The sequence below is a fragment of the Budorcas taxicolor genome, chromosome 11 (genome assembly GCF_023091745.1).
Source record: "Budorcas taxicolor isolate Tak-1 chromosome 11, Takin1.1, whole genome shotgun sequence".
Lineage (NCBI taxonomy): Eukaryota > Metazoa > Chordata > Mammalia > Artiodactyla > Bovidae > Budorcas > Budorcas taxicolor.
Genome location: NC_068920.1, coordinates 198,209 through 225,530, shown reverse-complemented (window position 1 = coordinate 225,530; position 27,322 = coordinate 198,209). Strand labels below are relative to the sequence as shown.

Below are 27,322 nucleotides of genomic sequence, written 5' to 3'. Positions count from 1 at the left end.
GTCGTCCCCTTCTTCTCCTGCCCCCAATCCCTCCCAGCATCAGAGTCTTTTCCAATGAGTCAACACTTCGCATAAGGTGGCCAAAGTACTGGAGCTTCAGCTTCAGCATCATTCCTTCCAAAAAAATCCCAGGGCTGATCTCCTTCAGAATGGACTGGTTGGATCTCCTTGCAGTCCAGGGGACTCTCAAGAGTCTTCTCCAACACCACAGTTCAAAAGCATCAATTCTTCGGCACTCAGCCTTCGTCACAGTCCAACTCTCACATCCATACATGACCACTGGAAAAACCATAGCCTTGACTAGACGGACCTTCGTCGGCAAAGTAATATCTCTGCTTTTCAATATGCTATCTAGATTGGTCATAACTTTTCTTCCAAAAAGTAAGCGTCTTTTAATTTCATGGCTGCAGTCACCATCTGCAATGATTTTGGAGCCCAAAAAAATAAAGTCTGACAGTTTCCACTGTTTCTCCATCTATTTCCCATGGAGTGATGGGACCAAATGCCATGATCTTCATTTTCTGAATGTTGAGCTTTAAGCCAACTTTTTCACTCTCCTCTTTTACTTTCATCAAGAGGTTTTTTAGTTCCTCTTCACTTTCTGCCATAAGGGTGGTGTCATCTGCATATCTGAGGTTATTGATATTTCTCCCGGCAATCTTGATTCCAGCCTGTGCTTCTTCCAGCCCAGCGTTTCTCGTGATGTACTCTGCATATAAGTTAAATAAGCAGGATGACAATATACAGCCTTGACGTACTCCTTTTCCTATTTGGAACCAGTCTGTTGTTCCATGTCCAGTTCTAACTATTGCTTCCTGGCCTGCATACAGATTTCTTAAGAGGCAGGTTAGGTGGTCTGGTATTCTCATCTCTTTCAGAATTTTCCACAGTTTACTGTGATCCACACAGTCAAAGGCTTTGGCATAGTCAATAAAACAGAAATCGATGTTTTTCTGGAACTCTCTTGCTTTATTCATGATCCAGCAGATGTTGGCAATTTGATCTCTGGTTCCTCTGCCTTTTCTAAAACCAGCTTGAACATCAGGAAGTTCACGGTTCACGTATTGCTGAAGCCTAGCTTGGAGAATTTTGAGCGTTACTTTACTAGCGTGTGAGATGAGTGCAAGTATGTGGTAGTTTGAGCATTCTTTGGCATTGCCTTTCTTTGGGATTGGAATGAAAACTGACCTTTTCCAGTCCTGTGGCCACGGCTGAGTTTTCCAAATTTGCTGGCATATTGAGTGCAGCACTTTGACAGCACCATCTTTCAGGATTTGAAATAGCTCTACTGGAATTCCATCACCTCCACTAGCTTTGTTCGTAGTGATGCTTTCTAAGGCCCACTTGACTTCACATTCCAAGATATCTGGTTCTAGATGAATGATCACACCATCGTGATTATCCAGGTCGTGAAGATCCTTTTTGTACAGTTCTTCTGTGTATTCTTGCCATCTCTTCTTAATCTTCTTCTTCTGTTAGGTCCATACCATTTCTGTCCTTTATCAAGCCCATCTTTGCATGAAATGTCCCCTTGATATCTCTAATTTTCTTGAAGAGATCTCTAGTCTTTCTCATTCTGTTCTTTTCCTCTATTTCTTTGCATTGATCTCTGTAGAAGGCTTTCTTATCTCTTCTTGCTATTCTTTGGGACTCTGCATTCAGATGCTTATATCTTTCCTTTTCTCCTTTGCTTTTTGCTTTTTTGCATTTCTTTTCCATGGGGATGGTCTTGATCCCTGTCTCCTGTACAATGTCATGAACCTCATTCCATAGATCATCAGGCACTCTATCTATCAGATCTAGGCCCTTAAATCTATTTCTCACTTCCACTGTATAATCATAAGGGATTTGACTTAGGTCATACCTGAATGGTCTAGAGGTTTTCCCTGCTTTCTTCAATTTAAGTCTGAATTTGGTAATAAGGAGTTCATGATCTGAGCCACAGTCAGCTCCAGGTCTTGTTTTTGTTGACTGTATAGAGCTTCTCCATCTTTTGCTGCAGAGAATATAATCAATCTGATTTCGGTGTTGACCATCTGGTGATGTCCATGTATAGAGTCTTCTCTTGTGTTGTTGGAAGAGGGTGTTTGCTATGACCAGTGCATTATCTTGGCAAAACTCTCATTAGCCTTTGCCCTGCTTCATTCTGTATTTCAAGGCCAAATTTGCCTGTTACTCCAGGTGTTTCTTGACTTCCTACTTTTGCATTCCAGTCCCCTATAATGAAAAGGACATCTTTTTGGGGTGTTAGTTCTAAAAGGTCTTGTAGGTCTTCATAGCACCGTTCAACTTCAGCTTCTTCACCGTTACTGGTTGAGGCATAGACTTGGATTACTGTAATATTGAATGGTTTGCCTTGGAAACGAACAGAGATCATTCTGTCGTTTTTGAGATTGCATCCAAGTACTGCATTTCGGACTCTTCTGTTGACCATGATGGCTACTCCATTTCTTCTGAGGGATTCCTGCCCACAGTAGTAGATATAATGGTCATCTGAGTTAAATTTACCCATTCCAGTCCACTTTAGTTCGCTGATTCCTAGAATGTCGACGTTCACTCTTGCCATCTCTTGTTTGACCACTTCCAATTTGCCTTGATTCATGGACCTGACATTCCAGGTTCCTATGCAATATTGCTTTTACAGCATCGGACTTTGTTTCTATCACCAGTCACATCCACAGCTGGGTATTGTTTTTGCTTTGGCTCCATCCCTTCTTTTCAAATAATGGTCTGACCATTCCTAAACTAACCATTCCTAAGCTAATGCATTAAATCAACAAAATAAATCTGCGGATCAATGGATCCCTCTTTGCGGAAGGTCAGTGAAGTGGATGAGAGCCCTACTGACTGGGTGGAGACAAGCAGGGGGTTGGGGGTTACTCTGAATCAGCCTCACCTCTATCATTCTCTCCTCAGACTGGAGAAGCATGCTCTCTCGGTCTTTATCAAATACAATGGTTAAAATTTTGGCCCTGAGTAGGGAGACAACAGTGATTCCAGCCAACCTCATCACAGGACTTTTTTTTTTTAGATCCTGCCTGGGAAGCACTACAGAGTCCAGACTATTTTGGGTATGGACAGTGAACTCATCTGGTTCTTCAAATCCCTCCCCTTCCTCAGGGTTCATCAGGTACTGACTCTGATCTCTTCACTGGAACACAAGCTTGGGAGCCCTGAAGGAAAGGCTGAGCTATAAGCACAGATTAAGCTGAAGCTCCCCACAAAGCATGGGTGGGAAAGGGGCAGACCGGGAATGCTGGGCCAACCCTGCATTCTTGTTGATTTCAGCGAGCCCTCACCCTCTGAGTCCCCACATTTTCTAAATGAGGGTGATCAAGGGAAGGCTTGGAACACAGGAGACAAACAGGCCTCGGTTTCAGAGCTGGCTTTGCCCTCCACCAGCAGTGTGATGCTGAGCAAATCACTAAGGTCTCAAAGCTTCAGTCTCCTCACCAGGTGTGATAATGTTATATGCCAACTTAACTGGGCTGTGGAGTGGCCTTTGGTCAAAAATTGTCCTGGGTGTTTCTGGGAGGGTGTTTTGGCAATAAGAGTATGTGTGTGTTAAGTCGCTTCAGCCGTGTCCAACTCTTGGCAATCCTATGGACTGTAGCCCACCAGGCTCCTCTGTCCATGGGGTTCTCCAGGTAAGAATACTGGAGTGGGTTGCCATACCCTCCTCCAGGGGAGCTTCCCAATCCAGGGATTGAACCCATGGCTCTTACACTGGCAGGCAGATTCTTTACCAGTGGCACCACCTGGAAAGCCCTTTGTGGATGAGATTAATATGCAAATCAGTAGCATAAAGCAGATTGCTCTCCCACATGTGGGTGGGCCTCACCTAATCACTTGAAGGCTTGAATAGCACAAAAAGGCTGAGACTTCCCCCAAGGGAAGAGGATTCTTCCTCAATGACTGCCTTAGAACTGTGACACCGACTCCAACTGAAACACTGGCTCTCCCTGGTTCTCAGGTCTTCGAACTCAAGATTGGAACCACACGATCAGCTCTCCTAGGCCTCCAGCTTGCCAATTCACCCTACAGATCTTGCGATTCTTTTCAGTCCCATCATCACACGAACCAACTTATTTCCTTATAATAAATCTACTTCTATCTAAACACACAGGTGCACACACACACACACATACCCTACTGGTTCTGTTTCTCTGGAGAACCCTGACTAACACACCTGTCCAAAGAAGATAACAGCAGTATACTTAATACCTAGACCATTCCAGGGATTAGAGATTATAGGTATACTGTGCCCAGAAGATAGATGTTCAATACCTGACAGCCATTGCGACCTCTAAAGCTGTTTCTACCTTTAAAATGCTCTCCTTTGTGCCACGTCCCCAGCAGATGACAAGACAAAATGAACCGGTCACACCTTACTCTTCACCTATCCCAGGGGGTGTCTTGGATTTCTCAGCCCTCTGCCTCTCAGAAGCCCACATGGATCACAATAAATGGAAACCCAGCTCAAGTCCAGCCGCTTGGCCATGGCCAACCCCCTGCTGTGGCTTCCTTCTGAACTTCAGTAGCAAACACGTGCAAATTCAGCAATGAGAGTGTAAAATGAGGCAGCTGGACAAAGTGGCAGGATCCAAACAACTGACAGGTTTCCACTGGGTTTAGGTCTCTTGGCAAGTGGGAGAAACCTGTTTGTGAAGCTCCATTAGGCAAACGGTCAGCAAGTAAAACAGCTGCTCTGAACCACAAGATGCTCAGCTCATCAGAAGGAATGAACTGAAGTCAGGGGTCCAGAACCTATGTAAGTCTGTGAACTTCACGGGGTCTCTGCTGGCTACAAATTGAACTTCTAGCCCTATCTAGGAAAGCTCTGGCCACCCATGGAAAAATAAGAACCTCAGAGCATCAGGACCACCAGCCTGGGCTGTCACTGTCCCTGACAAACTCAGAAAAGCTGTTTTGTGGTTGTCAAAAGACGGCTCTGGCACATGGACCCAACCTGTGTGTGCTAAGCCTCGACTGTAGAAGCCAGTGCCTCTCAAGCTTGAGAACAGACCCAGATTACTCGGAGGGCTTGTTAATTTCACCTTCAGGGCTTCCCATTCACTAGGTCTGAGATGAGGCCTGAGAACTTCTCACAAAGTTCTCAGTTGATACTGGTACTGCTGGTCTGTCCACACACTTAGTGGACATACACTTAGGCTGACATAAGCTATAAAGTAGAGGGTGCTGGGTAAGGAGATCCTAGGTTGATTTTCCGAGTCATCTGTGGTGCGAGCAGAGCCTCCACCCCTACTCTCCCCAAAGTCCTATAAACTAAGCCAGTGTGAAATTTCCAGAAAGACACAAGTATGGGATCTCAGAGTAAGTCCATAGTAAAACTTCATTAATTTGACCTCTACTGATTTAAAAATGGTGGCCTTTGAAGGAATACATATAAGGTCTAAATTGTTACTAAGACTCTTGATGGTGAACGGAGAAGTATGACTAATTACCTATGGTGCTCTAGGACACCAACTATGAGCAGTTTAATTCAACAGGATTGAGGGAATGTAAACTGATATATGCACTATAGAGAACAGTATGGGAACGCCTCAAAAATCTAAAAATAGAGCTACCATATCATCCAGCAATCCCATTCCTGGACACATACCCAGAGAAAACCATAATTCAAAAAGATACATGCGCCCCAATGTTCATTTCAGCACTATTTACAATACCAGGACACGGAAGCAACCTACATGTCCATCGACAGATGAATGGATAAAGAAGGCGTGCTACACATGCACAGTCACACACACAGTGGGATATTGCTCGGCCATAAAACGGAATGAAACCGTGCCATTTGCAGAGACACAGATGGACCTGTATGCAGAATGAAGTCAGTCAGAAGGGAAAAGCAAATATCATATCTTACCACATATATGTGGAATCTAGAAAAATGGTACAGATGAACTTATTCGCAAAGCAGAAACAGTCACAGACGTAGAGAACAAACGTAGGGATACCAAGGGGGAAAGAAGAAGGTGGAATGGATTGGGAAATTGGAATTGACATTTATACACTATTATGCATAAAATAGATAAGGAGTGAGAACCACAAGGAACCCTACTCAATGCTCTGTGGTGACCTATGTGGGAAGGAAGAGGGGCTATATGTATCCACGTGGCTATGCTGTACAATAGAAACAACATCGTAAAGCAAGTATACTTCAATAAAAACTTTTTTTTAAATTAAACAGAATGGGGACCAGGAATGTGTACAGTGAAAAGCCTCCCTGGTGACTGTCATACAACTAGCCCAAGAGGCGGCTATGGTGAGTATTCAAGAACCACACTGGAGGACAGCACTGTTTGGTAACTCCAATGATATCTCTCCCTAAATCAACTCACTCCATAAATGTAGGATGATGGCTCTATATCAGCCTTTTATGCACAAGTTGTTCAATAAATGGGTCTTAATTTGTTCACTAGGGCAAAAGCTAAAAGAGAAAGATACTGAGTTGAAGACCTTAGAACTGTTGTGCATGTATGCTAAGTCGCTTCAGTCATGTCTGACTCTGTGTGACCCTATGGACTATAGCCCACCAGGTGAGAATACTGGAGTGGGTTGCCATGCTCTTCTCCAAGGGATCTTCCCAACCAAGGGATCGAAGCTGCATCTCTTATGCCTCCTGCATTGGCAGGCAGGTTCTTTACCACTAACACCACCTGGGAAAGAACTCTGTCAGCACCTGATAAATATTCAGTCATTTATTCCAGCCCCAAGCACACAGTAGATGCTCAATGAATATGAACTAACTGAATGGATGGATGGATGGAAAGCCTGGATGAGAAACCAGAAGGAGCACAGGAAGTGAGCGTGGGACCATGAATCAAAGACCTAGATCTTCATTTCGGTTTACCAAGTCGTGTGGGGGGAAGCACTGGCAGCAAGGCTCAGATGCTGCAGTAAAATCTGAAAGAGATTGTGTGCGTGCTCATAGGGATTTTTAAAGTATATTATTATACCCTCAATACCGAAATCTGATTGATTATATTCTTTGCAACCGAAAATGGGAGAGGCTGTATACAGTCAGCAAAAACAAGACTGGGAGCTGACTGTGGCTCAGGTCACAAATTTCCTATTGCAAAATCCAGACTTAAATTGAAGACAGTACAGAAAACCACTATTCTGGTATGACCTAAATCAAATCCCTTATGATTATACAGTGGAAGTGACAAAGAGATTCAAGGGATTAGATCTGACAGAGTGCCTGAGGAACTATGGACAGAGGTTCATAACACTGTATGGGAGGTAGTGATCAAAACCATCCCTAAGAAAAAGAAATGCAAAGAAGCAAAATGGTTGTCTGAGGAGGCTTTACAAATGGCTGAGAAAAGAAGAGAAGGGAAAGGCAAAGGAGAAAAGGAAAGATACACCCATTTGAATGAAGAGTTCCAAAGAACAGCAAGAAGAGATAAGAAAGCCTTAAGTGAACAATGCAAAGAAATAGAGGAAAACAATAGGATGGGAAAGATTAGAGATTTCTTCAAGAAAATTAGAGATACAAAAGGAACATTCGATGCAAAGATGGGCACAATAAAGGACAGAAATAGTATGGACCTAACAGAAGCAGAAGATATTAAGAAAAGGTGGCAAGAATGAAGAAGAACTATACAAAAAAGGTCTTCATGACTCAGATAACCATGGTGGTGTGATCACTCATCCAGAGCCAGATATCCTGGAGTCTGAAGTCAAGTGGGTCTTTGGGAGCATTACTATGAACAAAGCTAACAGAGATGACGGAATTCCAGCTGAACTATTTCAAAGCCTAAAAGACGATGCTGTGAAAGGGCTGCACTCAATATGCCAGCAAATTTGGAAAACTCAGCAGTGGCCACAGGACTGGAAAAGGTCAGTTTTCATTCTAATCCCAAAGAAAGGCAATGCCAAGGAATGTTCAAGCTACCACACAATTGCATTCATCTCACACGCTAGCAAAGAACTGCTCAAAATTCTCCAAGCTAGGCTTCTTCAACAGTCTGTGAATTGAGAACTTCCAGATGTGCAACCTGGATTTAGAAAAGGCAGAGGAACCAGTGATCAAATTGCTAACATCCACTGGACCATGGAAAAAGCAAGAGAATTACAGAAAAACATCTGCTTCGTTGACTACGTTAAAGTCTTTGACTGTGTGGATCACAACAAACTGTAGAAAATTCTTCAAGAGATGGGACTACCAGGCCACCTTACCTACCTCCTGAGAAATCTGTATGCAGGTCAAGAAGCAACAGTTAGAACCAGACATGCAACAACAGACTGTTTCAAATGGGGAAAGGAGTACGTCAAGAGTGTATATTGTCACCCTGCTTATTTAACTTATATGTAGAGTAAAATCATGCAAAATGCTAGGCTGAATGAAGCACAAGCTTGAATCAAAATTGCTGAGAGAAATATCAATAACCTCAGATATGCAGATGACACCACTCTTATGGCAGAAATCGAAGAGGAACTCAAGAACCTCTTGTTGAAAGTGAAAGAGGAGAGTAAAAAAGCTGATTTAAAACTCAACATTCAAAAGACAAAGATTGTGGCATCCAGTCCCATCACTTCATGGCAAATAGATGGGGAAACAATGGAAACAGTGACAGACTTTATTTTGGGGGCTCCAAAATCACTGCAGATGGTGATTCCAGCCATGAACTTTAAAAGACACTTGCTCCTTGGAAGAAAAGTTATGACCAACCTAGACAGTGTATTAAAAAGCAGAGACATTACTTTGCCAACAAAGGTCCATCTAGTCAAAGCTATGGTTTTTCCAGTAGTCATGTGTGGATGTGAGAGTTGGACTATAAAGAAAGCTGAGTGCCAAAGAATTGATGCTTTTGAACTGTGGTGTTGGAGAAGACTCTTGAGAGTCCCTTGGACAGTAAGGAGATCCAACCAGTCCATCCTAAAGGAAATCAGTCCTGAATATTCATTGGAAGGACTGAAGCTGAAACTTCAGTTGGCCACCTGATACAAAGAGACAACTCACTGGAAAAGTCCCTGATTCTGGGAAAGATTGAGGGCAGGAAGAGAAAGAGGCAACAGAGGATGAGATAGATGGATGGATGGCATCATTGACTCAATGAACATGAGTTTCAGCAACTCCAGGGGACAGTGAAGGACAGGGAGGCCTGGCGTGCTGTAGCCCATGGGGTAGCAAAGAGTCGGACACGACTGAGCAATTGAACAACAATAAATTATGTCCTCAAAGCAGGTCTAGAAATCAAATCTCACTAGTTTCAATGCTGAGCCAAAACCAGTAACAGATCATTCCACCAGAATGTTAATTTACTATATCCATTTTTTTTTTTAACCAAAATAGCCTGTCAATTATTTAATGTGAGAGCTTGGCTTAGCAACTGAACAAGTGAAAAGGACTGAAGATTTAATTTACTATATTTAATATGAGTCCATTGTTATAGCACTGCTAAAAACATGCCAAAAGTTCAGAATTTAGATATATGTTATTAAATATATATAATTCAAATGTTTATAGGATATATACGGGCTTCCTTTGAGGCTCAGCTGGTAAAGAATCTGCCTGCAATGTGGGAGACCTGGGTTCATTCCCTGAGTTGGGAAGATCCCCTGGAGGCGGCGAAGGCTACCCACTCCACTATTCTGGCCTGGAGAATTCCATGGGCTATACAGACCATGGGGTTGCGAAGAGTAGGACACGACTGAGAGGCTTTCACTTTCAGGATATACATATATAACCCCCATAAACTGAAGCCATAGCTCTGTCCAAGTCCATCCAAATATATCTGACAAGTTCTGCCCTGTTCTGAGCATCTCCCCTAGAAGGAGACACATGTGATGACTACTTGAATGATGGACATGTCGATAAAGGTAGAGAAGAATGACGGATAAACTGAGGGTTAAATTGACAACACCTTCGATCTGTAAAATTTAGTCGCTGAGTACTGGGGTGTTTTTCTTCCAGAAGCTCCATAACAGTGTTGTTAGATCACTGACTCTCTTCACCTCCATCCATATACCCCTCCACTTGCATAATCTAACTTCTGCCCCCAGCATCGTACCAAACCCCCGCTCACTACAGAAACCAGTGACCAGCCGGAGCACTGAAAGCACTGCAGATGTGAGTAGCTAAGGTGAGGTCACCTTGGAGTAGGGTGGGCTCTAGTCCCATACAACTGATGTTCTTATAAAAAGGAGAAGTCTGGACACAAAGGCAGATGTGCATGCAGGGAGGATGCCCTGTGAAAACCAGAGCTCTGGTGCCCTTAGCTGAGGAACTACCAGAAGCTCTGGAGGCTGGAACAGGGGTCCCCCAGAGGCTTTGTGGCCCTACTGACACCTTGATCTTGGACCTCTGACCTCCAGAAGAGTGAGACAATATACTTCTCTTATTTGTTCAGTTCAGTCACTCAGTCGTGTCTTACTCTTCGCAACCCCATGGACTGCAGCACACCAGGCCTCCCTGTCCATCACCAGTTCCCAGAGTTTACTCAAACTCATGTCCATTGAGTCAGTGATGCCATCCAACCATCTCATCCTCTGCCTTCTCCTCCTCCTGCCTTCAGTCTTTCCCAGAATCAGGGTTTTGTCCAATGAGTCAGTGTTTTGCATCAGGTGGCCAAACTATTGGAATTTCAGCTTCAGCAACAGTCCTTCCAATGAATATTCAGGACTGATTTCCTTTAGGATGGACTGGTTGGATCTCCTTACTGTCCAAGGGACTCTCAAGAGTCTTCTCCAACACCACAGTTCAAAAGCATCAATTCTTCGGTGCTCAGCTTTCTTTATAGTCCAACTCTCACATCCATACACAACTACTGGAAAAACCATAGCTTTGACTAGATGGACCTTTGTTGGCAAAGTAATATCTCTGCTTTTTAATATGCTGTCTAGATTTGTCATAACTCTTCTTCCAAGGAGCAAGCATCTTTTAATTTATGGCTGCAGTCACCATCTGCAGTGATTTTGGAGCCCAAAAAAATAGTCTGTCACTGTTTCCATTGTTTCCCCATCTATTTGCCATGAAGTGATGGGACCAGATGCCATGATCTCTTGTTTTCTGAATGTTGAGTTTTAAGCCAACTTTTTCACTCTTTTCTTTCACCTTCATCAAGAGGCTCTTTGGTTCTTCCTCACTTTTGGCCATAAGGGTGGTGTCATCTGCCTATCTGAGGTTATTGATACGTCTACCTGTAATCTTGAGTCCAGCTTGTGCTTCATCCAGTAAGGGGCACTTTGTTACAGGAGCCCTAGCAAGCAAACACGTGACCCTCTCATTTTCTCAAAGCTCCCCATGTATCCCGTCATGATAAGCACCACCTCCAGCTATTACTGACTACAGAGTAGTTACTTGCCAAGGAGCCGCCCCCTTCTCCACAGTCCCTAGGGAGTAGGGGCTGTATCTTTGTTGCGTGTCACCGTCAGCGAACGCTGCGAGCGTGGTCCCCAGCTGGCTCCCGAGACCGCAGGGTCACCAACGAGGTGAAAGGCGGCAGGGGGCAAGGGCCTCCCGGAAACGTCCCCCCACAGCCCCCTCCCCCAGCCCCGCCGGGACACTTACGGAGATGATGTGCCCCTTCAGGCCGTGGGCCGAGTCTGCGCACTCGATCACAGCGCTCAGCTGGGGGTAGCCCACCCCTGTCTTGGTGCGGGTGGTGCACACGGAACCTGGATGGAGGAGGAGGGGGACCCCAGGGAGAGATGGTTAGGGCTGAGCAGACAACGAGCCTCCTCTCCCATCACACAGCCATGCCCCCATTTCCTGGGGTGGAGGGGGGCGGGGCGGGGCGGCCCCCGCAGCTCAGCCGAGGTGGTTATAACAGCCGTCATGGCCACTCGTCCTTTCCGGGCCCATATCACCCTCATCCGCTCAGGTCCAGGGCACGGCTCCCTACACCGGTCACCGTCAACTCTCCACGATATCAGCTCCCTCTTACCGACTTCCCAACCTCCAACTCCACTCCTTCCCACCTTCCCTCACTTCCCACACAACCACAAGAGACCTTCAGATGCCTTCCATGGTCTTGAGCCTCCTTGACCTTCAACTTCTGTCAAATGACTCACTTCTCTAAGCCTCAGTGCCTCACTCAAAAGGTGGAAATGAAAGCATTGACCTCATGGGGCTGTGATGGAGATGAAATGGCATGAGGGATGAAGACTGCCCGGCCTCCAGTAAGCCGCTGAGCAAAGGGAGCCAGCGCTCAGGGCATGCTCGCAGCCGCCCTGACTCGGCTCTGGCCTCTACACACGCCAGCCTCCTGGTCCAGCCTCCCTCTGACCTGGCTCTGGCCTCTACACACGCCAGCCTCCTGGTCCAGCCTCCCTCTGACTCGGCTCTGGCCTCTACACATGCCAGCCTCCCAGTCCAGCCTCCCTCTGACCCAGCTCTGGCCTCTACACACTCCAGCCTCCCGGTCCAGCCTCCCTCTGACCCAGCTCTGGCCTCTACACATGCCAGCCTCCCAGTCCAGCCTCCCTCTGACCCAGCTCTGGCCTCTACACACGCCAGCCTCCCGGTCCAGCCTCCCTCTGACCCAGCTCTGGCCTCTACACACGCCAGCCTCCCGGTCCTCACCCTCTCCTGGTCCATCTCTCACCCTGTCCAGCCCGGCCTCTGAGGTGAGCTGCCACTGCAGAACTCAAACCAGCCGCCTCAATGCCTTCATCCCCGCTGACCTCTGCCCTCCCCATGGTCAACTCCAGCCCTAGTTCACTATCTGCAGTGCATTAGCCCAGTCAGGTCCAGGCCGAATCAGACGGGCCTCTCCAGCACATCTCCCTGCTCAAGCCTCCCCTTCCCTCCCAGAAGACCAGCGCCTGCTCCGAGGCCACCCAGCTCAAGCTCTGCACTGCCTACCCACCCACCCCCTCTTCTCTCGGCCCGCCCCGCTCGGCACCCCCCAGCCTCGCTGACCTTTCCATTCTTCCCACCTCGGGGATCCCCTGTACGTGATGTTCTGTCTCCCGAGCGCTCCCCTCTGCACCAACCCCCTGGTCTGGCCAACCCTTTCTCATCTTCCAGGCTTCATCTTCCATGTCACTGCCTCAGGAACACTGTTCGTCACAGCAGCTCGTTTCAAAAAGAGCATTTAAGTCATTATTTGTGTAAGAACCGAGGATCTGTTTTCTCCGCTGGAGGGTAAGCTCCGTGGAGATTCATTGTTGTCAATCTAGTGCTAAGAACAGAGCTTTGTGCATAATAAGGCCGCTATAAATAGTCACTGAAAGCATGCGTGAACTCAAGAATGAATGAGTCACGTCGCTGTCTCCACCGCTTCACCACTCACTCTCACTCCGTCCCTCCTGCCTGTCTGGAGGTGTCGCCTATGGGCCCATGCAAAAGCTTGGCATGAACTCCTCCACTCCCACCAGACTCATGCAAAGCCTCTGCCTCCTCTCCTTTTCCCCACCATCACCAGTGGCTTCCCAGATGCCCACAAACCTCTCCCGACAGGTCGAGAGCCAAGGCTATATATACTTTGAGGCCTGGGTCCAGCAGAGTCACCTGGACCAGGGGAGCCGCCTTCTCCCGCATCTAGTTGCAGAGAGGAGCTGTCTCCCTCTGTCCATCCTTACAACACGGCCACTCGCTCCCTGGGGGCTGTGGTGCTTCCCTCCCGACCAAGGCACCCCTGCCCCAGACACGCACTGTGCGAGGCACAACTGGAGCTTTACAACCTCTGGTTCTGGTTCAGAATCGGCCTTTCTCCTTTCCCACTCCACTGCCAGATCCTGGTGGGCAGGGACTCAGCTGCAGTGGCCTGGAGCTCTGCATGGGTGGGGGACAAGGCGGGGAGTGGTCCTGATGAACCCCCAGGTTGATAGGAGAAACTGGGTACCCACTTCTTCCCAGCCCCAGTGGCCGTGAGGCACATTTTTAATGCTTTTTTTCCCCCAGGTCCCAGGAGTTGTTCTGTGATGAACCTTATTTAATGCTTTCACCTGGGCTTCCCTGGTGGAGCTCAGTAGTAAAGAATCCACCTGCCAAGGCAGGAGACACAAGTTTGATTCCCGGTCCAGGAAGATCCCATGTGCCAGGGAGCAACCAAGCCCATGTGACACAACTACTGAGCCTGTGCTCTCGGGCCCAGCAGCCCTTGCTACTGAGCCCACGCGCCTGGAGCCTGGGCTCCGTAACAGAAGCCCCACAATGAGAAGCCCCTGCACCACAGCTAGAGAGCAGCCTCTGTCGACCAAACCTCGAGAAAAGCCTGCACAGTGGTAAACACCCAGCACAGCCAAAAGTAAACAGATAAAATTATTTAAAGAAAAAAAGTGCTTAGGGCCATTTACAAGCCTACAGGGCTCTCCTTCCCTAAGAGTCCCTTCCTGCCCATCCTGGTCCCTCAAGGCTGAAGACTGTGCCAGGTCACAACACAACCATGGTTTCTGCCTCCCTCTCAGACTATGGTTTGCTTCCTTTTTTGGTAGTGTCTTCTGAGAGCATGGTATTTGTTAAAAAAAAAAAAAAAACACTTTGCTGTTTTTTTATTCCCAAATGAAAATGTATATCTCTTTTCCTTCTCTCCCATTTTAGTGTTTGGTTAATCATGGATGTGCAAGGAGGAATTTTTAATATGAAGAAATTAAAAATATGGAAGCTCATGCACCTGTCTAGCCAAAAGGGAAGGTCAGCATCAAGTGGCCCTGAGAGGAATAGGTCTACCCAGAAGAGGGTAGAAAGGTGCCACCTTATTCCTCCACTCAGAATGCCACCGGTGGTCCTGGGAGAGAAGGCCTGGGAGGATGCAGCAAAATCTGAAATGGATATGTATCAGCTGAAGAGCCAAAGGTGATAACTGCCTGGACCATGAGTCAAGTTCAAACGTGGCCTCAGCTGCATGCTTATTTGTAATGTTTGGGGTCCCTCAAACATTCACATAAACTGGAGTCATTCACATCCATTAACTGTCCCTGTGAGCTCTTCATACCTCACCTTCCTCTTCAAGGTGAATGGGATCACTCGTGAGCTTTCATTCTTTTCTTCCACAGGAATGTTCTGAAACCAAGACCTTATCTGAATCGAACCATATTCAAGTTCACTCAGAACTTCCCAGAGGCATCAGAAAGTAGCTCAGTGATATTTCTAATCAGGAGACTCTTCTGATCAGAAGCTCAACAATACTTCCAAAAGAAATGTGCTTTAAACCTGTGGCTGGATCATTCCTGAGGTCCCTTCTGGGCATCTCTGGTCCCCCCAAGCGCTAGACCCCAATCCTCCCCAACAACACACTCTCAGCTGAGCTCCCAGCAAGTCTTACCTGGTCCAACTCCCACTTTGATGATATCTGCTCCAGAAAGAATAAGCTCTTCCACCATCTCTCCCGTCACCACGTTCCCTGCCTGGGATAGAAAGAATATAGCTTTATGATCATGAACTACTCCAGGAGGAACTTGGTGAGTGACGGAGGAGCCCCACTCCTGAACACAAGGAGGAGCTGGTTCTGAAGCCATCAGACAGCCAAGGGGACAAAAGTAAAAAACAGAGAAGACAAGGGCCCAATCCCTGAATCAACTTTTAGCCAATTGGTGGCTTGGGGTTTTCTCCAGGTTTCCTTTCTTCTCAATTAACTACGATGGTGTGATCATTCACCAAGAGCCAGACGTCCTAGAGTGTGACATCAACTGGGCATCAACTTAGGAAGCATCACCACCAACCAAGTGAGGGGAGGTGATGGAATTCCAGCTGAGCTATTTTAAATCCTAAAAGATGATGCTGCTAAAGTGCTGCACTCAGTATGCCAGCAAATTTGGAAACAACCCTAAATAACAACAATTAACAAGAACACAGAATTGGACACCCCAGGCTACCACTGGGTGAGCAGACAGCATGAGGAATTTACAGAACTACATGACTTCAGAACTCCAAGAGACCTTGGTCTTTCTAGGTCAGGCAAGACAAACTCTTACAGAGAACCCAAACATATAAAATAAGCAATGAAACACTCTCTCAGCTGATTAAAATGTTAATTGTGGTTCACAGTTTGTAAAACCCCTGAAGAACTTCTATGGAACCAATAGAACCCAGAATTAGGGAACTACTGGTCACCTCATAGTTGGGAAAATACCTGGATATCCCATCCTAAAGGAAATCAGTCCTGAATATTCACTGGAAGGACTGATGCTGAAGCTGGAACTCCAATACTTTGGCTACCTGATACCAAGAACTGACTCATTTGAAAAGACCCTGATGCTGGGAAAGATTGAAGGTGGGAGAAGGGGACAACAGAAGATGAGACGCTTGGATGGCATCACCGACTTGATGGACATGAGTTTGTGCAAGCTCCAGGAGTTGGTGATGGGCAGGGAGGCCTGGCATGCTGCAGTCCATGGGGTTGCAAAGAGTCGGACATGACTGAACGACTGGGTTGAACTAAACCCATCATGGGGTCAGTGGTTCCCACTGAGATATGAAAAGGCAGATGAACCCTAGGCACCTTGGGGACTGGTACATACTTCATTTCAGAACAACATGAAACTGTGGGCCTAAGAATAAACCCATAAGCCAGGAAGTGGTAGAAACTAAAAACCAGAAGGATGCATCTGGTTTGAAAACAGTGCATGTTCTTTCACTGCAGGAGCCTGGGAACGTAAAAATAGCCCTTTTTATTACAACTCACTGGCCTGTGGATTCTTCAGTTGGTACATAGAATACTTGGCAGGATGCCTGTCTGAATTTTCACAACTGTGCAAAGTCTTATTTTGGGTAGTACATCCCTAACTCATACAACTTGTTTTTTGGCATTGAAGCCCCAAAAGTGTCTTTTCACTGAATTAATTCCCAGGGGAATTTTTCTTTCTCCACCTAGACAACGTGACTTTTAACTTTGTATAAAAGGATCTTCCAAAGGGGTGATGAGGATGGCTCAAAGTTACTTTAATCCCAACAGCATTTGACAATGGAAAATGTTAGCCCAGAGAAAGGATAGGAACATATGAGAATACAGTACATGATAAAGATGGCGTTTCACATCACAGAGGAAAGGAACAATATTTCAATAGACAGAAATATTGAAATTTGGGGGGAAAGGGATCTTTTGGAAACAGATATGGATTATCACTCATACCTTGCACCAAAATAAGCTTCAGATAAATTAAAAGTTGTCTCCTCCCAGATTTAGAGGAAAATTTTGAATACTTGTAATACACATACAAGTGAAAAAACATAAAGACAGATCTGTCTACATGAAAGTTAAAAACCTGCATAAACACACACTCATGCATATAATCAACAAAACTAATAAACAGCCTGGTGGAGAAAAAGATTCACAATTACGAAGAAGACTAACATTATGAGAGCTTTCCCAAATGTACAAGAAAAATGCAAGTACTGCACGGAATAACTTCTGAAGGACATGAACTAATGAGAGAAATAAAAGTGGGCAATAAACACAGGGAAAGTGTTTAACCTTCACCAGCAATCAAATTTCAATGAAGATATCACCAAGGTATCACTTTTCACTTAACAAATTGTCAGTGATTATAAAAACTAAATGCTGAAAACAGACACTCATTCTCTGCCAGTGGAATGCCTACTCCAGGACAAGTTTTCCTAGAAAATAATTTGCCCATATACAGAAATGAAAAGTATGTATATCCTTTGATCCAATAACTTCCAGGATTTTCTCTCAAGGCAATAATTATGGATGAGGTCAAAGATTTAACTACAAACATGTATTACTGTTAACAGTGCAAAACTGCAAATATATTCCCCCAAAAGGGAATGGTTCAACAATCTCTGGCCAACCCATGTGATGTTTATAAGGTTGGTTTGATGCCATGGGAAAATGCTTAAATGCTTTCAGTATAATGTTAGGAGAAACAGAAGGAAATAGTAAGATCTCAGTTTTGTTAAACAAGTATATGTATAGATGGAAATATACACCAAAACGCTGATAAAACACATCCTGGTGAGGGAATATTCTGACTTTTATCAGTAATTCCTTACAATTTCTTAGATTTGACAGTAGAAACTGCATTACTTTTACAATTGAAAGTTATAGTTTCTGTTTCCTTAGGGTTTTTATTTTCTCCTAAGTATACAACTCTGAACCTGGAAAAGAACTTAGTAGGAACCCAAGAAGGGCTTCCCTGGTGGCTCAGTGGTAAAGAATCTGCCTGCAGCGCAGGAGCTGCAGAAGACATGGGTTCGGTCCCTGGGTTGGGAAGATTGCCCTGGAAGAGGGCATGGCCACTGACTGCATACTCTTCCTTGGAGAATCCCATGGACAGAGGAGCATGGCAGATACAGTGCATAGGGTCGCAAAGAGTCAGACACAACTGAAGTGGCTTAGCACACACACAGGAACCCAAGAAACAGCACGCCAAGCCCTCATTCTTCCTCCCTGGTTGACTTGCTAAAAATTCAAAATAGATTTTACAAATAAAAATTAATTAGAAGTTAAAAATAAAACATCTAAAGAAGCTACTCGAAGCTCCCTACAAGGTTTCACTTTCATTGTGGATTTTTCTCCCCATTCTGGTACTGCCTACAGACCAGTTTAAAAGGGTTCACTTTATACCAAATAAGTCAATTCAAATCACCTCAGATGGACATAGCAAGTATAACCATGTGAGGTGAAGATAAGGTTAAAAGTGTGGAGGGAGCTGATGCCATTAAGAGCCCAGGGGCTCCCCAGGTGTCCCCATCCCCTCCGAGCTGCCTTCAGGGCTCCTGAACCAGAAGCAGGCACCACAAAGAGGACTGAGCATGGGAAAACTCAGACTGATGACAAAAAGCCTCCAGCCCGAGGACCACACAACAAGGATGCCGATGACCAGGCGAGGACGGTGAGTGTCCCCTTGCAGGAACAAACACCAATCCAAGTTTGAAACCAAGATGGGCAAACACAAAAGCTGAAAGAAGTCAAGTTCAGAAATGCGAGAGGCCCCGGGAGTGTGGTTAGGCTCTGGGGGAAGCCCAGCCCACAGCGCAGGCAGCAGCGGGCTCCGGGTGGGATGCGCTGGGGTGGGGGGGTAGTTGGCCGGGGGTGATTAGTGAGCAGTCGGCTTATCTTGGCCAGAAACAGCTCCTGTGGGGAGTGGATACCAGAGGCTCAGAAGTTGGCAGCACGTCCGGCCTGGTCATGATGGGGGCAGCCAGGACAAATAGAAGCTGCAGACCCTAGCTGGGTCCCAGAGCAGACAGGCGGAGGTTTCTGTGAGGCCCCCCTCTCCCCAGGGAGGCCAAGCACTGTCCGGGCACCACCTCCTGCTCCTCCGAGTCCAGGGCAGGTGGGAGGACCCAGAGAACACACAAAAGGAACAACAAGAACATTTCACGTACGTGTGTAACGTTTAAGAAAGGCCTCTAGGGGCCTCCCTGGTGGCTCAGTGGTTAAGAAGCCCCTGCCAACACAGGAGACGCGGCTTCCATCCCTGGTCCAGGAAGATCCCACAGGCTGAGAACTGACTAAGCCTCTGTGCCACAAGTACTGTAGCCTGAGCACCCTAGAGCTCAGCTCTGCAACAAGAGAAGCCACCACAATGAGATGTCCGCCAGCCACAGCTAGAGAAAAGCCCGCGCAGCAGCCAAGACCCAGCACAGGAAAAAATTAAATTATTTTTTTTTTAAAAATGAAAACTTTAAAAAATAAATTAAAAAGTCCTCTGGGCAAAAACCAACCCCAATTTTTCCAGTTCTCCTTTGGACCCAGACATCTATGGTAAGATAACTTCAGAAAGCTGGGGCTGACTGAAGGCCCTCCCACTCACTGGGTAATTTTAAGAAAATCGTATCCACTCCAAGTCTCCATTTATCCTGCTATAAAGCGGGGCTGATCAGACCCACCTGTCCTTGTCACTGGAAGGTTTACAAAGGAACTTCACCAATATCCATCTCCAGAACTTTTTCATCATCCCAAACTGAAATTTTGTACCCATTAAACAGTAAGTTTTCTACCCACTTTTTACTGGCTCTTCGGAAGTCTTTTGCCAAGAAAAATCCTTTCTGTAGAATGAGAAAATGTGGAAAACTCAGCAGCAGCCACAGGACTGGAAAAGGTCAGTTTTCATTCCAATCCCAAAGAAGGGCAATGCCAAGGAATGTTCAAACTACTGCACAATTGCACTCATCTCACATGCTAGCAAGGTAATGCTTAAAATCCTTCAAGTTAGGTTTCAGTAGTATGTGAACTGAGACCTTATAGATGTATGAGCTGGATTTAGAAAAGGCAGAGGAACCAGAGATCAAATTGCCAACATCCGCTGGATTACAGAAAAAGCAAGAGAATTCGAGAAAAATATCTACTTCTGCTTCATTGACTATGCTAAAGCCTTTGTGTGGATCACAACAAACTGTGGAAAATTCTTAAAAGAGATGGGAATACCAGACCAACTTACCTGTCTCCTGTGAAACCTGCATGCAGGTCAAGATGCAACAGTTAGAACCAGACATTGAACAACAGACTGGTTCCAAATTGGGGAAGTCAAGTCAAGGGGAGGTACATCGAGGCTATATATTGTCACCCTGCTTATTTAACTCACATGCAGAGTACATCATGAGAAATGCCAGGCTGGATGAAGCACAAGCTGGAATCAAGAATGCCGGGAGAAATATCAATAACCTCAATAACCTCAGATATGCAGTGGAGAAGGAAATGGCAACCCACTCCAGTATTCTTGCCTGGAGAATCCCATGGACAGAGCAGCCTGATAGGCTACAGTCCACGGGGTGGCAAAGAGTCAGACACGACTGAGTGACTTTACTTCACTTCAGATGAGATGGTTGGATGCAGATGACACCACACTAATGGTAGAAAGTGAAGAGGAACTAAAGAGCCTCTTGATGAAAGTGAAAGAGGAGAGTGAAAAAGTTGGCTTAAAGCTCAACATGCAGAAAACTAAGATCACGGCATCCGGTCCCATCACTTCATGGCAGATAGATGGGGAAACAATGGAAACAGTGACAGACTTTATTTTCTTGGGCTCCAAAATCACTGCAGATGGTGACTGCAGTCTTGCAATTAAAAGACACTCGCTCCTGGGAAGAAAAGCTATGGCAAACCTAGACAGCATATTAAAAATCAGAGACATCATTTTGCCTACAAAGGTCCGTCTAGTCAAAGCTATGGTTTTTCCAGTAGTCATGTACGGATGTGAGAGTTGGATCATAAAGAAGACTGAGTGCAGAAGAAATGATGCTTTTGAATGGTGGTGCTGGAGAAGACTCTTGAGAGTCCCTTGGACTGCAAGGAGATCAGACAAGTCAATTCTAAAGGAAATCAACCCTGAATATTCAATGGAAGGACTGATGTTGATGCTGAAGCTTCAATACTCTGGCCACCTGATGCAAACAGCTGACTCATTGGACAAGACCCTGATGCTGGGAAAGGCTGAGGGCAGGAGGAGGAGGCGATGACAGAGGATGAGATGGTTGGATGGCATCATCAACTCGATGAACATGAGTTTGAGCAAACTCCGAGAGACAGCAAAGAACAGGGAAGCCTGGTGTGCTGCAGTCCATGGGGTCGCAAACAGTCGGATAGGACTGAGCAACTGAACAACAAGCCAACAGCAGCAGACTGAATCTGGCCTGAGGGCCAACTCCTAACAGAAAGTGCTAGAACATTAATACCAGAGACTTCCCCCATGCACCCGAGGATATCCCTCTATTTACCGGGGCATTCCAGGGAGTAGGAGATGCCACCAAGGCAATAACCACCTTTCACATGAAAAACACAAGCAACCAAATTTACTGCATGACTCTCAAAGGCACACATCAGCCGAATCTTGGGGGCCCTTCCTAGCTTCTGCCACAGTTTCAGTTGACACTGGTTCCAAAGAGAGGATGAACCAGAAAATCTAGGCTAACTAGGCCTGAGAGGGTGTCTGTGCTTCAGGGAGGTAAATTAGGGTGCCCACGGCTGCCACCTTCAAGAACACTGAAGAGCATCACCCGCCCCCACCCTCTCGCCTCCCCAGGAAGAGGCATAGAGCAGGTGGGGCCTCCGTGTGACTCAGAACCTTATCTGACCATAAAATGCTGGAGAAAGGATCCAGACAGGTGTCTGAGCCACTGGCCACACACGCAAAGGCCAAGGACATGCCCACAGCTTCCCAGGGTTTGCCAACAGTGGCTGACTTGACATTCCCCAGGGGAGCAGAGCTAGTCTCCTCTGAACAGATTAGGTGTCACAAGCCTGTGTCCTCAGGGCCAGATCAGAAAGAGCCACCAGCACAAAAGCACTTCCCGGACCCAACCTGGGTTTTGCAGGCGGCTCTCGTGGTAAAGAATCTGCCTGCCAATGCAGGAGGCACGGGACACTGCGGGTTTAATCCCTAGGTTGGGAAAAGCCCCTGGAGGAGGAAATGGCAACCCACTCCAGTGTTCTTGCCTGGAAAATTGAATGGACAGAGGAGCCTGGTGGGCTACAGTCCATAGGGTTGGACACGACTAAACACACACAAGAGACCCCACACAGGAACCTCTCGGTCACAAGGAGCCTGAGCTGGTAGGGGGTCTGGCTGCTGCAGGGTGCAATGGGGGGGGGAGCCTGGAAAGGGGGATTCTAGACCCTGGGGACACACTCTTTAGCTCAGTCCCACCTCTCACTGGCTGCGTGAACATCAAAAAGTTTCTTGACCCCTCTAAGCTGAAGCCTCCCAACTAAAGTAGGTGCTTTTAGCCTTACTCGAGCACCAGTTATCATAAAAGACAAATGCCTGGTCCTTGCTAGCGCCTCTTTCCACAGTCCCTGGAATCCACCCAAGAACACACCATTCCCATTCCTCTCAGAAAGCCACCAGGCAGAGGCCCAGAGGACTTGTCACACTCTAACACCCAGCACCTTCACAAGACCCTTTTCTGCCAGTGACGTTCTCTAAATATCCCTGCTTCCTCCCTCCTGACCTGCAGTGGTGCTTTCCTTAGGTGAAAGGTAAGAAGCAAAGGGTCCACGTGAATCCCAGATGTGCTGGGCAATGGGAGCAGCAAGCCTGGAACTGGGGCTCTGCCAAGACGCTTCTGAGCTGCCCTTCTGTTCACTGCAGAGTAAAACCATCAGGACAGCACTCAGCATCCCCTGAGTTATTTACCTTTCAGTTCCCCATCAGTGGACAAGCGCATCCTCACAATGCCTCCAAACACCACGAGAAAAATTATCTTCCTAAAGACCAAGGGTGTTAAGAATACTGGAGGTTTCCACGTGAACCTGAGGAGTCAATGTAGGTAAAGCAGCCGGGAGAGAGAGGCTAGAGCCTCCTGCTCATCCCTGGGGAGACCAATGCCAACACTGGGAATACGCCCCCTGGGCAGTCGGCAGGCACTGCAGAGGAATGCTGAAAAGCATCACCCCGCATCCCCCACCCACCCCGCCTCCCCGGGGAAGAGGCACAGAGCAGGTGGGGCCTCCGTGTGGCTCAGCACCCCTGGGTGCCCAGGGGGCGTGGGAACTCAGTGTCACTCTCCCCCTCCCCGCCTCACCCCTACCCCAGCAGCCCCCGGGCACTGAACTAGGCCTGGCGCCCTTTCCCTGCCCTGCCAGCCCGCCTCCTTCCTGTACCGCCCATCTCCCCTGCTCCTCTCCCTGGAGCTGGAAGCCAGGCTCCACAACAGGCAGCCCGCTCAGCCCTAGGTACAGCCAGCTGTGAGCTAAAACTCACTGGCAACTGTAGGCAGGGTGCACTGGAAGCTCTGGGGTGCTGGGGCATTTCTGCTCTCACTATCCTTATTTCAAAAAGTGGCTCATGTTGTCTCCTTCTTCTTAAAACCAATATACACCCCCTCATCCCACCCCCATTTCTTTTCTCCATCAGCCTTCAGCCTCTGGTTCAGTTCCCAGCGCACATGCCCAGTCACTCAGTGGTACTTGCCCACTTGCCACTGGGTGACTACTGCACCCTTCCCATCAGCCCATCTGATCCCCATGATGATGCTTCAACCATTTTTATCTTGACCAGCTTTTCACAGGGGGGAAGAATGAGCTTCAGAAGGTAGGTGATGTCCCCAACGTGGTTCGGCCGAATCATGTTGCTCATGTGGCCACAATGACATCCGGGACCCTCAGCGATGTTAATGCTGGTACAACCAGCATCGAAGCAGAGCAAGAGGTCAAGAGCAAGGGAGGTGCCTGGGAAACGGGATTAAGATTCACCCCAGGAACGGTATATGACCCCACAGCTTCCATGAAACAATGTGGGCCATCACAATGGACTACAGAGGCAAAGACCCAGAAGACAGGCAGTAGAATCACCATTTATATGAGGTTCAAAAATAGGCAAATTCAGTGGTGTCCTTTAGGAATGCATTGGTAGATGGCAAAACCAGGGACACTCGAGGAAGGAAAAGAGCACCAGGAAGGGTGGGGCTTTTGTCCAAGGTGGGAGGAGGGGCTGCAGAGTACAGGTATGCTGAAGGGCCCCTGCTTTTATGACCGTTTATTAAACACCCGTGTTTTATGCACTTGTTGGTATGTATGTCATATTTCACAACAGAATACGTCAATTATCCAAAACAAAAAAGTAAAGCCACTAGGTTGCTTCATTCAAAAAGTGTAATTTCTGGTCCCTAACTACTGGAGGTGAACTGGAATGATCTGGAAAGATCTAGATCCCACTACCTCAGACCAGAGGAGACATCAACAGCAACCCAGAAGTACTCACCAGAAGGAATCAATGAAGGCCTCCTCCTGCTCAAATATTTGTCCTGCTCTTCCTACCATCCCAGTCATCACTGCACAGAGTTTGTGTTTAACACCAAATGTTTGCAGGGCTCCCAGGTCCCAGCTGAGGGGAGAGGGCATCTGCCCTCCTGGGAGGCCAGCTTTCTCATTCCTCCGTTTCCCCAGGGGACTAGGGGCAGAGGAGCCAGCTGGGGCCTCAGGACTAGATACATACGCCTTGCTGGGTGATGACAGGAGCCTGAGGAAGCTGCCCAGCTCAGGACTGAGAAATAGGAAACTGGTCACGTGTATGGCCCAGTGGAAGGAGGGAGCTTCATCAGTAAAGTTAGCAAGGATGGGGCATGTTTGCAGGTCTCCAGGGCAGAGCCTGGACTCTGAATTCTGACCGCCCTGACCTCAAACCCCAGCTCCACCACGCCACAGGGTGTGCCACACTCACAAGGGTGTGAGCTTGTGAAAATCGCAAAGTCGAAGGATCAGGAATAAGGATTTCTCATCTGCAATAAACTTGGGACAACAGTTCCTTCTCTTCACAGAGATGATGTAAAGAAAAAGAACAGAAGGAAGCCTCCTGAAACATGGGAGTGAAAGTATCAGTCACTCAGTCGTGTCTGATTCTTTGCAACCCCATGGACCGTGGTCTGCCAGGCTTCTCTGCCCATGGGATTCTCCAGGCAAGAAAACTGGAGTTCATTGCCATTCCCTTCTCAAGGGATTGAACTTCCGTCTCCTGCATTGCAGGTGAAATCTCTACCTTCTGAAAGACATGAGAGGAACTCAACAAATGGTGTTTCTTCATCAAAACACAACAATGCTGGCAGCACTATGATGAGGGTGAAACGAATCTTGCTGTTCCCCACCCCCCCCAGCTTCAAACATGGTACAGCTGGTTGACCTCGGGACAATACTTGATGCGCTCTTCTCACTTGATTGGAAAGCATAAAAATACTTATCTCAAAAATTTGGTGGGGGCGGGGGGGGCGGGGTGCTGCGCTGGTGGCTCAGTGGTAAAGAATCCACCTGCCAATACGGGAGACACGGGTTCAATCCCTGGTCCAGGAAGATCCCACATGCTATGGAGCAACTAAGCCCGAGCACCACAACTACTGAGCCTTTGCTCTGGAGCCCGAGAGCTGCAACTACTGAGCCCACGTTCCCTAGAGCCCGTGCTCCACAAGAAAAGAAGCCACCACAGTGAGAAGCTCGTGCAACGCAACTAGAGAGTAGCTCCCACTGGCAGCAACTACAGCAAAGTCTGAGCAGCAGCAAAGACCCAGCACACCCAGCACTAAATAAAAATATATTTTAAAAATGTTTTGGAAATCCTTCACAGGTGATTTAGCTTTGTCAACAGAAATACCTTCCTTAAAATGATGAAATGTGAAGATAAATTAAAAATTTGTAAAAGGAAAACATAGAGAACAGACTTGTGCTTGTCAGGGTAGAAGAGGGGCTGGGGAAGGATGGTTTGGGAGTTTGGGATTAGCAGATGCAAACTATATGTACAGAGTGGATAAACAACAAGCTCCTACGGTATAGCGCAGGGAACTATATTCAACATCTCGTGATATACCATAATAAGAAAGACTATGAAAAAATGTATATATGCACACATGTATAACTAAAGCACTTTGTTGTAGAACAGAAATTAACACAACATTGTAAATCCACTATACAATAAAATAAATTTTAGAAAAGAACTGGGTTCAAAAAAACTTATAAAAGGAGAGTTAGGTAAATTATCTAGTGGTCAATCAATAATCACCATGTTAATTAAGACCAATAAAGATACATAATTACAATATAGATTTTCCGGAAGCCCAAATTTAACCCTAAAGCTTCTAGTTCATTTTTCTATAAATCTGTGTCCCAACGATAACAGATATACATTCTCACCAGTAATGGTGTTAAAAATTAGTAAAAATAACCCCCTCAAAAGGTAGGAAAGTTCAAAGATAAAGATCCTAGATAAAACAATACACCAATTGATTTGAAAATAGCTGACTTTTGTGAAATGTTCATATTGTGGATTTCAACTCTCACAGCAGACTTTTCTACTAGCAAGGAGAGTGGCGCAGAGATGACAAATATGATAAAGAGAAAGCCAACTGCGTTGTTTTCATTTTTTTAATAGACTGTTAAGCAGTGACATGCACCTTGGTTTAAAGATCTCACATGGTACGAAACCCTTGATGATATTTAGCAGAGACAAGGAGCCAGCACCCTACGGCGTTGATCTGGATTTTACTTTTTATAGTGGAACCACTTTTCAGATCTTCACAGCTGCTGCCTGTGCTTTTCCCACTGATTCTCAACTATTCTTCTAGAAAGAAGGCACCAAAAGCTCCCAAGAGAACACAGCTCTCCCAACACACCGTGTAACTCTTCTCTGCTTCCCCATCTAGAGGGTCATCCCATCACACTTACCATGATGGTATGTTCTGGAAATCTGGACCGGACCAGCTTCACGAACTCCACAAAATGTTCCGAGTACCCATTGGCCACATCCAGGCAAATAAACTTAACCTGCGGCACAGCTTCCAGGATGTCGCTCATCTTTTCCAGATCATTCTTCCCACTGCCCGAACTCACGGCTACATGCTGTACCAAATAAACCAAGAGGTGTAAGACAGGAACGGTAAGTGGCATTCAGAGGCCAGACCCTGCCTCCATCCACCCTCCAGTTCTGGGGACAGTACCGTGCCTGTCTGAGGTTCACCCTG

General features: G+C 46.7%; 1 protein-coding gene across 2 annotated transcripts in view; it reads right to left on the bottom strand.

Moving 5' to 3' along the window:
- The window catches only part of LOC128056421 (GMP reductase 1), a 60,387-nt gene that overhangs the window by 14,861 nt on the left and 18,204 nt on the right, over positions 1-27,322 (bottom strand). For both annotated transcript variants that reach the window (XR_008200167.1, XM_052649185.1), the window contains exons 4-6: positions 27,027-27,200; positions 15,240-15,321; positions 11,540-11,646 (exon numbers count right to left, since the gene is read on the bottom strand). Coding sequence is in view for 1 of the 2 variants with exons in the window: in XM_052649185.1 (XP_052505145.1) it covers positions 11,540-11,646; positions 15,240-15,321; positions 27,027-27,200 (363 nt within the window). In the remaining variant the exon portion in view is untranslated. The remainder of the gene's footprint in view (positions 1-11,539; positions 11,647-15,239; positions 15,322-27,026; positions 27,201-27,322) is intronic.